The sequence below is a fragment of the Rhinatrema bivittatum genome, chromosome 7 (genome assembly GCF_901001135.1).
Source record: "Rhinatrema bivittatum chromosome 7, aRhiBiv1.1, whole genome shotgun sequence".
NCBI classification, from domain to species: domain Eukaryota; kingdom Metazoa; phylum Chordata; class Amphibia; order Gymnophiona; family Rhinatrematidae; genus Rhinatrema; species Rhinatrema bivittatum.
The window spans coordinates 39658136-39670804 of NC_042621.1; the positions used below are offsets into that span (position 1 = coordinate 39658136).

The following is a 12669-nucleotide window of genomic DNA, read 5'->3' on the forward strand; positions in this document are numbered from 1 at the left end:
TCAGAATACTTCACTTTGTATGACTACAAAGAAGAATTTTACAAGACATTGTTCCACTGCACAAGATGAAACTGACCGACAGACAGGTGCTGCAGAGATTGTGGGGAAGTGGGATCCTTGTTTCACACGTGGTGGACACATCCTGTGATTTTTATATAGTGGAAAGAAATGATATCATGGATACATAAATAATGAGAACTTATCTTCCTATTGACCCCGCAATTTTATTAGGCTTACCAAGTCAAGCAAGCATGGTGTCCCTTTAATTATCCATTTACTGGTGGGGCGAGACAATGTAGCTCAGCACTGGAGTCTGCAGCTTAAATTGGCCCTAGAAATGTGAGTACATTATATGTGACAAATAGATATCACAAAGTATTAAAACTCTGGGACTCTCTTCTGAAATCTGCTGGTAAAGAAGTGGGATTTAGCGCATCTCCCCTTTATGTGTAAGACCTGGGATTCAATTGGTGACCTCCGTTACGAATTTGGAGGCACGAGTTTAATGGATTATTTTGGGGAGGGGTTGACATATAAGAATTTGATATGTAAGCTCTCTATAGCTACCATCTGTACCCTGGAAACAAGCTAAAAGTTAATGGAATTTACATAACTTTTTCTCATGTGCTCCCTGGTGAGTTTTTTTTGCTGTTGGAATCTTGGTTACTTACTTTTGTATGGATGCATCTTCATTATTGTAATGTTTTCTACCTATTTTAATAAATACTTTTAAAAAGGAATCTGAAAATAGAAAACAAGGAAGAAAAAAGTGAAAGAGTGAAGTGGAGCAAAGGACAAGCACACAAAAGAGGAAGGCCTTTGGCAGTTTCTGGTTTCCGTGGAATGTATTCAAGTATTTATCAGACTTATGCAATTTTCTCTAGTAACTCCACTGCAAACCTCCTCTTTCCAACTAGCTTTCAGCAAAGAACCATTATGTGCATCCAGTTCAACAGTATTCTTCCTTTTTCCCTTACATCATTTTCCACATCTGTGTTAGACAAACGTCACAGATTTCTGTGCAAATCTGTGGGCAGCTTCCTCAAATCAACTTTTAGTTGTCTATGCAGTATAGATAAATCATTATTGGCAGACAGCAGGATTCAGGTTACAAGGAACTACTGCTGAAAGTTCTGTTTCATTGGTCACAGGCCGCCCTAAGCGGTGATCTCTCTCTCCTCTCCCCCCCCCCCCCCCCCCCCCCCGACTCCCTGCATCTTACCTACCTCCATGTCGCACCGCACAACTCCTTCCCTCTTCAAACATGGCGTTCTCGCGTCAACCTATGGTGTCCCACCCAATTTCGGCACCCTAGGCGGCTGCTTAGTCCACCTAATATGTGGCCTGGTCATAGGTTTCTAAGAGTGGGCCTGGTCATAGGTTTCTAAGAGTACTAGGCTTAGTGCTGTGAGAGCACATAGTCTGACCCAACCTAAGCTGGAGAGCAAGCAATACAGAATGCTATCCAATAGTCCTCCAGGCTGATCCCAGCTCCACATGCTGCTGTTACAGTCATGAACACCTGAAACACCTATTCCTTCTCTTCAAAACATTTCAGTTCATGCCAGTCCATTAGCTCAGTGTCAAGCGCTATGCACTGCCAAGTGAAAGACAATTCAATTCCTGTGCCCAGCTTCTGCTCTTCAAGCTGGCTGGGAATGCTGCAGAGGTAGCGTTCATAGCCATTGAGGAAGGCAGTCTCAGCCACTGCTGACCAGCTTTAGGGTCCATGGTTGCAAGGTCATGGAAGAAGCCATAGTGCATAGCTCTTGCTCAAGATCTGTCACTGGGCGCAGTGAGTCAAGGGAGAAATGTTTAAGGGGAAAATCCCCCACATACTGCAACTGAAGGCTCATTGCACAGGAGTCCAGAGCATGACTTCAATTAAGCTGGAAGCCTAAAGAAGCAGGAGAAAACTGAACCCCCTCCCTCCCCCCCAAAAAAACAAAAAACCCAATCTCTCACTACCAGGGTACAATGGTTGAATCATTCGTTTTCCTGAATGGTCACCTGCCATTTCTTAATGGTATCTCATCCAAGTACTAGCGAGGTCCAACCCTGCTGAGCCAGGCATCAACAGGAAGCGTGATGTGAGTGAATGATTCATTTGGAATCATATTATGACTTACTTCAATGTAAGAATGGACAATGTGGAGGAGTTTCCTAATGCAGGGTTACAGCCCACCTTCCAGTTCTCAAATGTCTTACCGGAGTCCCTGTAGTCTGCTGGTCTTGGGCACTTTCTGTTCCTATATTCCATTCATCTTCAGAGCGCTGACCTAATGCACCTGCTTCTAGAAAGAAAAGGAGCAACAGAAAATCTACAGCAGAACCGTGAGAATCCTTAGAACATATCTATAATCAAAGCAGCAACTCTGCAGCCCTTAGATTAGCATTTATTCTGAAGATCACTGTAATTGCTTTAGCTTACAGTAGTGATTTGCAGTGCTCACTGATCAATTAGCTACGGTTCCCACCCTCACACCCTCTCTCTTCTCTATGGACTCAGATTTGGTGCATGGAGAAGATGGTATCTGAAATACTCACCCATCTCAATTCCTGTTCAGTTGTTTGTGCAAGAGCTGTTTATACGAGACACTTTTCAGGCAATGTAAAAACTGGACAAACTTTGCAGAAAGCAAAAACTTTGCAGAAAGCAAAAAGCTGGAAAGGTGGGCAAAACTATATGTCTTGATCATACCCTGCGTCTCAGAAATAAAGGTGAATTATCACATTCAATCGAGGAACTGAACCATAGACCTTAGTCTTCAGCCGCAAAGTAAGAAGAGTGGTTTTACTGTATCAAATATAACCCACAAACACCTCACAAAGCGTCTCAAAGTGAGAATAGCAAAGGCAAGTTAGGTTCACTTAAAAAATGTAAACTATTTTTATTTAGATCTTTTGCCACATATTGATCAGTCATGTTGGACCACATGCTCCTCTGAAGGAACAGCAATGTCATCAAGCACTGGAAAAGCTGCTTCTACTTGCTTGTGCCAGAAATTGCATATATTACATCTCCCATAGTTTGCATGAATTTGTTTTTCTAGATTTTGACATGTAAAAGCCATTTCTTAATGTCTTGTACACCCTCAGATTACAGAGGGGTGAGCACATACACATTGCTGGTGACAGAGAAAGAGAATGGTTGTTTAATGTATCATGAGCATTAAAATCCCAAAGCATACTAGATAACATTTTCAAAAGGACTATATTAGTTACCATCTCCAGATAACCGATGACCAGAAATTATTTCCTGAATTTGAAAGTTCAGTAGTTCTGTGTGTTTCTGTTGCCAGTTTGTCTTTTGAGTATTTGATATAACATCATTACAGGAAGAAAACACACCCACAAAAATCATTAGAAAAAAACCCAAACAGCAGCTCTTTCATGTGCAGACAATAAAACTCTTCATTTTCAAAAACAAACATGATTTTCACCCGCTCCTGCCTAGACAACTAAAACCCTGGGGAAAGCAGAGTTGCTTACCTGTAATAGGTGTTCTAGGACAGCAGGATATTAGTCCTCACAGATGGGTGACATCATCAGATGGAGCCCCACACGGGAAACTTTGACTGGCACACTGAACATGCCCAGCATGGCATTATCCATGTGGCCACGCGGGGTCCCTCTTCAGTCTCGTATCTTAGTGAAAAAAGACGAACAAAAAAATAAAATAAAATGATGGAGAACCCAACTCCATGGGGTGGCAGGCAGGTTTCCTGAGGACTAACATCCTGCTGTCCTAGGAGAACACCTGTTACAGGTAAGCAACTCTGCTTTCTCCTAGGACAAACAGGAAAGTAGTCCTCACAGATGGATGAATACCAAGCTATCAGCTGCCCCCGGAAATAACAGAACCCACAGCACTTAACCACGTGCCAATGGGCACAATAACAGAAGTGCTGAGGGTGAGAACAGGAGGCAGCACAAATCAGACACTGGGCCCTAGGTAGGGAGAGTTGGGTTCTTATGCTTGGAACAAATTACGGAGGACAGACTGGCCACAGGTATTGTCATGCCAACCATTCTTGTCCAAACAGTAATGGGTGGTGAACATATGCAGGGAGCTCCATGTCGCAGTCTTGCAGATCTCAGTGATGGGGACTGCACAAAAGTGTGCCACTGATGCTGCCATGGCCCGAACTGAGTGCGCCTTGATGCGGCCTCCAAGCAGAAGGCTTGCCTGCTCGTAGCAGGATTATACAGTTCGCCAGGTGAAGAGGGTTTGCTTGCCCACCGCAATGTCAAGTCTGTCCTTATCAAAGGAGACAAAGTTGTATGGACTGCCTGTGGGCTGCCATGCGCTCAAGATGAAAGGCAAGAACACGCTTGCAGTCCAGGCTGTGCAGAGCCCATTCACCCTGGTGGGATTGGGGCCTCAGAAAGAAGGTGGGCAAAATGATGTACTGATTGAGATGGAAATCAGTCACCACCTTAGGCAGAAACTTAGGGTTAGTGCGTAGAACCACCCTGTCATGAAGGAACACCCGGTACTAATGCCTGAAGCTCCCTGACCCTGCAAGCAAAGGAAAATGACTTTCCAGGTGAGATGTTTAAGCTCGCAGGAACACATAGGCTCGAAAGGAGGCTGCATGAGCTGTGCTAGTACCACGTTGAGGTCCCAGGACACAATAGAACGACGCAGAAGGGGCTTTAGTTGCAACATGCCCCTCATGAAGTGGCCCACCAAGGGCTGCGCAGAAATGGGCGTACCACTTATCCCCTGGTGATAAGCACTGATAGCACTCAGGTGGACTCTTATCAAAGTAGTCTGTAGGTCAGACTCCAAGAGGGACCACAAATAGTCCAATAGTCGTGGAGTGCGGCACAAGAAAGGGTCTAAGCCCTTTGCCCCACACCAGAGAACCTCCTCCACTTCAACCAGTAAGACTTCCTGGTGGAAGGAGATATAGGAAGAGAGGGTGAGGAGTCATCCAGAGAGTTACCGGGGACAGAGAGAGAACCAGCTGACGGTCCCGACGGGGACTCCCGAGTGTCTCACAGCATCTGACGTCACTGTTAGGCGACGCCAGAAGGGGCCTTCAAAAGCGGCCCTTAATGCTAGAATCCCTCAGAGATTGGGAGAGGGTGAGAAGGAGTCCAGAGAGTTACCGGGGACAGAGAGAAAACCAGCCGACGGTCCTGACGGGGACTCCGGAGTGTTTCACAGCATCTGACATCACTGTTAGGCGACGCCGGAAGGGACCTTCAAAAGCGGCCCATTTGCGTCGCGTCGCCTAAGCTGTGTGTGCGGCTTTGCTCCATCTTCAGACCACGTTTCCCTATAAATTTAACATCTTTTGGGACTTCTCATCTTTTTCCATCTCTAGAAGGGGAAATCTTGGTGACAACGCAACTGTACCCAAGCCAAGTGATCCTTTCATTAACTTATTTCTTGCTATTTGGCTATCTTGATAGTTTTCAGTTAAGCTATGCCCCACTCATCCCGGAAATGTCAGGCTCGAGAAAGGCCACAAATGGAAGGAACAATAGCAACACCGGTATTGAGCCCCATGGATGCCCATATCAGGAGGGGAGTTTTATTGCTGGGTGAATTGTCGCTTGAAGGGAACCAGGAAGGTATGGATTCCCTTCATGACTCGGTATTTTCTTTATCCCCGGTTTCCAGAACACCACCTGAAAATCCCGCAAGTACAAGATCAATATCAAATGTGAATACCCCATCCCTATTGTTGGAGAAGGTGGAGAACACTGGAACATCAACGATATTTGGTGCGGAGGGAGTTACTCCTGCTGAAGTTTCAGGTGGGATCATAAAAGAGGGGCAGATGCTACACCAAACTGAACTAAATATTTCTTCAAGTTGTGAAAATGATATTGAGCCTATTGTTAGACCACCTGTGTTTTCATTGGAGACAATTTGGAGACTTTAGTTGTGATGAATAAAAATTTCACTACATCCTTAATGCCATTGATAAAAAGAGTAGAAAAGGTAGAGATTAAAGTAAATAAGGTGATGTCTGATTATATTAGAAGAGATCAGGATATTGAGTCAACTAAAGTAGATATTAAGAAATTGGTAGAACAAAATGTAATGTTAATAAAAGAAAATCAATATATTTCAAGAAAAATGGAAAATCTGGAAAACCGGATCCGTAATAAAAATTTAAGACTGGTGAACTTTTCCAAGTTGCCAGCAATTTCCGCAAAAGGAATGTGGAATACATTTGCTATAGAATTTTAAAAAATTCCTCAGCAAGCTTTACCTCCACTGAATCAAATTTATTATCTTCCTTCATGGAAGAAAGAGGAAAAGGATCAAGGTTTTCAAGAAATTGTTCCATTAAAAGTCTCAGAATTTCTAGAGTCCTCAAATGTAGAGGAGGCCCAATCGGCCACTATGATTATTTCATTCCTTTTAAGTACAGAGATTGGGTCTTAAGGCTTTACTTTAGAAATATTAAAGAGAAATTCTATCAATTAAGTGTCAGGATATTTCCTGACGTAACCAAAGAAACACAAATAAGAAGACGACAGTTCTTGATAATGAAACCAAAGTTAGATCAGATGGGAGCTTTGTTTAAACTAAAGTTCCCATGTAAATGTTGTGTATCTTATCAAAATGTTAATTACTGTTTTTTTCAACCTTCACAGTTGTCAAAATTTGTAAGTGATACAACTAAAGATGAAATACTTGGTCTAGTAACCCACTAGACGTTTACGAAGTTCTCAAATTGTTAAAGAAACTCCCTTGGTTAGGGTTTGTGTAATTATTTCCTCTGACAAATAGTATGGCTTTATAACCTTCAATTGTTCAATGGATTAAGTGTAATGCTTTCTTATTTTTTCTTATTTAGAAGATTTCTGTAAATCATATGATGTATTATATCAAGAGGTTCTTGATTATGTAATTTGAAAAGTTGATAAATAAAAAATTAAAAAAAAACCCAAAAACTTCCTGGTGGAAGGCTTTCGGGAAGCCACCAGTACATGCGACAGTATCAGAGAGGTCGAGAGACTGCAAGACTACCCTTTCAACATGCAGGCAGTCAGGGCCAGCAACTGGAGGTTCGGGTGCGCAATCTGCCCTGATCCTGCGAGATCAGGTCAGGGGATGTGCCCAGACGTATGGGCTCCCGGATCAATAGGTCACGCAGGATCGGGAACCAGACTTGTCACAGCCAGTATGGGGCAACCAGAATCATGGTACCCTATCCTGCTGGAGCTTCATGAAGTCTTCCCCACCAACAGGAGTGGAGGATACATGTACAGTAGGCCCTTGCCCCAAAACCGGGCAAAGGCATCCGAGGCTGGTTCCCCAGCCTCCCTGTACAGGGAACAGAAGTGGATCACTTTGTAATTCCGAGGGGAGGCAAAGAGATCCACATCCGGAATGCCCCACAGGCGGAAGATTCTGTTCGCAGCTGTTGGGTTGAGTGACCATTCGTGGGGGTGGAATGTTCAACTCAGGCGGTCCGCCACCACATTCTCCGCCCCTGCAAGGTAAACTGCTCACAAGAGCATGTCCTTGGACAGGGCCAGGCCCAAATCTGTACTGCCTCCTGGCAAAGCAGGAAGGAGGATGTACCACACTGCAACTTGGTTGTCTGGATCAAAACAACTTTGTGGGCCAGGTGATCCTGGAACGCCGAGAGGGCATACCGAATCACTCACAGCTCCAGGAAATGTATTTGACAACTTGCCTCCTGCTCCGGCCACATGTCTTGCGTGTGGATACTGCCCACCTGTTCTCCCCAGCACAAGATGGAGGCATCGGTGGTCAGCACCAATTGAGGGGATGGCGCTTGGAAGGGAAGGCCTCTTTCCAAGTTAGTCAGACTTTCCCACCAGGAAAGGGAGGCCCAGAGTGGCGAGTTAACCTGCACTGGCGCTGAGAGGTCCTGGGTGGCCTGGAGCCACGGAGAGTGGAATGTCTACTGCGCTGCCTGCATGGGTAACCGGGCAAGTGGAGTGACATGAACAGACGCTGCCATGTGGCCCAGCAAGTGGAGCAGAACCCAGGCAGAAACAGTCTGATGCCAGTGGATGGAGCACACCATTGATGCCAGGGTCTGGTCATGGTATCGGGGAAGAAATGCTCTGGCGAGAGTTGTGTCTAGCAGAGCCCCAATAAATGCCAGCTGCTGGGATGGGCTCAAATGATATTTCAGTAGATTGATCACTAACCCCAGTGAATGTAGCACTTTGGCTATGAAGTGGAGGGAGTGCAGAACACCTTTCTTGTGTGGTGCTTCTGATGAGCCAGTCATCCAGGTAGGGGAACATGTGCACTCCACTGCGGTGCAGGTGTGCCCCCTACTACTGCCAGACATTTTGTGAAGACCCGCGGGACTGAGGCAATGCCGAAAGGCAGCACCCGGTATTGGAAAAGCCTGTGGTCCACTAGGAAGCGAAGATACTTCCTGTGAGGCAGGAATATGGCTATATGAGCGTAAGCGTCCTTCAGATCGAGAGAACAAAGCCAATCTCCTTTGTGAAGGAGAGGAATCAGGGTGCCCAAGGATACCATCTTGAAGTGTTCTCACTGTAAGAAGCTGTTTAAGGCTCTGAGGTCGAGAATGGGCTGGAGGCTGATTGTTTTGTTTGGTATCAGAAAATACCTCGAGTAGAATCCCTGACCCTGTTGGGAGCAGGGCATGAGTTCGACAGCTCCAGCTTTTAGCAAGGCTGAGAGTTCCAACTCGAGGACTGTCTGATGTCCTGAGGGGTCCCATGTTGAGAGTGGCAGAGAATCCTCCAGGACTGTTTTGAAGTTTAGGCGGTAATAGGGATGTGAATCGTTTTAGGACGATTAAAATTATCGTCCGATAATTTTAATATCGTCTTAAACCGTTATGGAACACAATACAATAGAGATTCTAACGATTTATCGTTATAAATCGTTAGAATCGTGAGCCGGCACACTAAAACCCCCTAAAACCCACCCCCGACCCTTTAAATTAAATCCCCCACCCTCCCGAACCCCCCCCCAAATGACTTAAATAACCTGCGGGTCCAGCGGCGGTCCGGAACGGCAGCGGTCCGGAACGGGCTCCTGCTCCTGAATCTTGTTGTCTTCAGCCGGCGCCATTTTCCAAAATGGCGCCGAAAAATGGCGGCGGCCATAGACGAACACGATTGGACGGCAGGAGGTCCTTCCGGACCCCCGCTGGACTTTTGGCAAGTCTCGTGGGGGTCAGGAGGCCCCCCACAAGCTGGCCAAAAGTTCCTGGAGGTCCAGCGGGGGTCAGGGAGCGATTTCCCGCCGCGAATCGTTTTCGTACGGAAAATGGCGCCGGCCATACGCGTATGGCCGGCGCCATTTTCCGTATGGAAAATGGCGCCGGCAGGAGATCGACTGCAGGAGGTTGTTCAGCGAGGCGCCGGAACCCTCACTGAACGACCTCCTGCAGTCGATCTCCTGCCGGCGCCATTTTCCGTACGAAAACGATTCCGTACGAAAACGATTCGCGGCGGGAAATCGCTCCCTGACCCCCGCTGGACCTCCACATCTTGTTAACCGAACTATACCTATCTGGCACCAGCATTGTAGTAACAATTGCTGTTAACCTCTATTTCTTCTCATCCCTCGCCAACTCCACTACAATGTACCCTCTCTCTATCCCACGTATACATCACTCCCCCCACAAACTCCCCCCACAAACCCTTACCTCCCCCATATCCCCGCTCCCCAATTCACAGCAAACACCTCATACCCATCATGGTATCTCCCTTTGCACAATTCTTAGGCCTCTACCATAGCAATACTTCTTTTTAATGCCCAATCTATTTAAAAAAAAGCTCAGATTCTATTTGACCTGCTTACCGACACTAACCCAGACATATGTGCCATCACCGAGTCCTGGCTCAAGGACACTGACCAAGTCTTCATCAATCAGCTACCTACCCAGTCCTACAATATTTTCTCAATCCTGAGACCCAAAAAAAGAGGCAGAGGCCTCATCCTCGCTGCAAAAAAAACATCTCAATCTTAAACCCCAAAAAATCACTGCCCCCCATAAACTCGAAATTGGCCTCTTCAAAGCCAAAGAGCTTCAGGTTTGCCTCATATACGCCCCCCCCCCCCCCCCCAGGGCAGCTTGATCAGGATCCATCCCCCTTCATCGAATTTTTATCAGACAACATCACTATTGACACCCCTGCCATAATTCTAGGTGACTTCAACCTCCATGTAGATGCCCTCCCTTCTCTCCCCATCCTGCAAACTCTTCCTAAACACCCTTCATGCTATAGGCTTCAGACAACTGATCACAACCCCCACACAAAGCAGGTCATACCCTTGATCTGATATTCATTAATGCTAACATTCAATCTCACCATACCCCCTCTACAATCCCGGTCCCATGGTCCGACCACTCCCTTATAAATGCTCTCCTCACCATAAACACCCCCACCCCCCAACCTACCCTCTCCTACAGCACTATCTCCTACCGTAAACTCTGCTCTACTGAAACTCTCATTACAGCATTTGAAGAAAAATCACTGTGTATTGACATTACCAACCCTGATACTTCACTATCATGGAACAATCTCACCACCACCATAGCTGATGAAGTCTGCCCTATAGTAAAAAAGAAAATTTCCCACAAGACAATAAAAAAAACCTTGGTACACTACTGAATTAAAAAAACTAAAAAATGAATTGAGAAATGAAGAAAGAGCCTGCCGAAAAACCCCATCCTCAGCTCACGCAGCTGCCTACAAATCTTCTCTTCACTCATATAGACAATCGACCCTAAAAGCAAAACGAGACTACCATTCCGCCAAAATACACGATTACCAATTCAACTCCAATGCTCTCTTCTCTTATGTCTCTGAACTTACCACCCCCTCCCCCCTCCCTCCACTGAAGAAAATGCCAGCACTAAATGCGAGGAACTTGCCATGTTTTTTAAAAACAAAATCACTAATGTCCTTCAATGTTTCCCTGGTAAGCCTTCCCCAGTCAACTCCCTCCCCAAAAGCTCAAGCGCCAACCTTGAGTCCCTTGAACTCACCTTTCCTAAACAGATTGAACGAATCCTCCAAAAGGCTAAACCCACCACATCTGATATAATCCCCACTAAGACTCTTCTTTCCATCCCTGCCACCATATCAAAACTACTAGCTGACATAATAAACTGCTCCCTCTCACATGACAAAGTACCCGACCCCCTTAAACATGCAGTAGTCAAACCCCTGCTAAAAAAACCTAACCTTGACCCCAGCATCCCAGCTAACTATAGTCCTATTTCTAACCTGCCTTTCATAGCTAAAATAATGGAGAAAATAGTCAATACCCAGCTTACTGAATTCCTTGAAGAGCACAACACCCTTCACCCGGCTCAATTTGGCTTTCGTAAAGCCCTTAACACTGAAAGCCTCCTTCTTACCCTTTCTGACACTATACTCAAGGGATTGGACCATGGTCAATCATACATACTGGCCCTACTTGATATATATCTGCTGCCTTTGACACCATTAATCATACCATTCTCCTCACCTGCCTAGCAGAAATCGGTGTCACAGGTTCTGCACTGCAATGGTTCTCTTATCTCGACAACAGAAATTACACTGTAAAAATAGCGAATTGCGAATCATCCCACATTCCCCTCTCCCAGGGTATCCCGCAGGGCTCCTCCCTCTCTTCCACTCTCTTCAATATCTATCTCCTCCCCCTCTGCTATCTCCTCTCTGATCTTGGCCTAAAGTTCTTCATGTATACTGAAGACGTTCAAATCCTCATCCCGCTTCAAGAATCCCTCCCCAAAACATTACTGTTTTGGGATTCCTGCCTTACTTCAATTAACACCCACCTCTCAAACCTATATCTAGCTTTAAATGTAACAAAAACGGAGCTCCTCACAATCACCAATCCCCCAGCTTGCTTGCTCCCTGCCTTAAGCAACACCAACCCTCCACCTGAAACATTCACCTGCAATGTGAGAGATCTCGGTGTCTATCTTGACCAACATTTAAATTTCAAATCTCACATCCACAATACCATAAAAACAGGCTTCTTCAAATTGCACATCCTAAAGAAACTTAAACCCCTTCTATATACCCAAGACCTCCGCACAGTCCTACAGGCAACTATCTTAACTAAACTGGACTATTGCAATTCTTTATTGCTGGGCCTCCCTCTCTATCCAACCCCTCCAACTTTTACAGAATGCCATGGCCAGAATCCTAACAAACGCACGTAAATCGGATCACATTACCCCTATCCTAAAAGACCTCCACTGGTTACCCATAACCTCACGCATAAAATATAAAACTCTCACCATCCTCCACAATTTATTGTACAATCAAAATCACACTTGGTTCAAGAATGCACCTCTTTTCCGATCATCTACCCACCCCTCCAGATCCAACCTTGCTGGTACCCTATTACACCCCCTCCCTAAAAACTGCTCACCACACCTCAACCAGAGAAAGGGCTTTCTCTATTGCCGGCCCTTCCCTATGGAACACCCTGCCCACGGCCCTCCGTCTAGAACCTAACCTGTCTAAATTTTAAAAAGGGCTCAAAACCTGGCTCCTTACATTAGCTTACCCAGACGTTGACCAAACTTAGCTTGCACTCTAACCCCGCAGCCCACCCTTTCCCCTCTCCTCCTTTCTGCCTCTCCTTTCTCCCTCATTCTTCACCCCAAGCAAAGACTCCAAAACCCCGCAGCCCACCCTTTCCGCTCTCCTCCT

The 12669-nt window shown here is 45.8% G+C and overlaps 1 protein-coding gene across 1 annotated transcript in view; it reads right to left on the bottom strand.

Annotated features, from left to right (window-relative positions):
• Positions 1-12669, bottom strand: part of ZFHX3 (zinc finger homeobox 3) — an 876987-nt gene that overhangs the window by 58193 nt on the left and 806125 nt on the right. The window contains exon 12 of the mRNA XM_029608283.1: positions 2209-2294. Within this exon, the coding sequence (XP_029464143.1) occupies positions 2209-2294 (86 nt within the window). The remainder of the gene's footprint in view (positions 1-2208; positions 2295-12669) is intronic.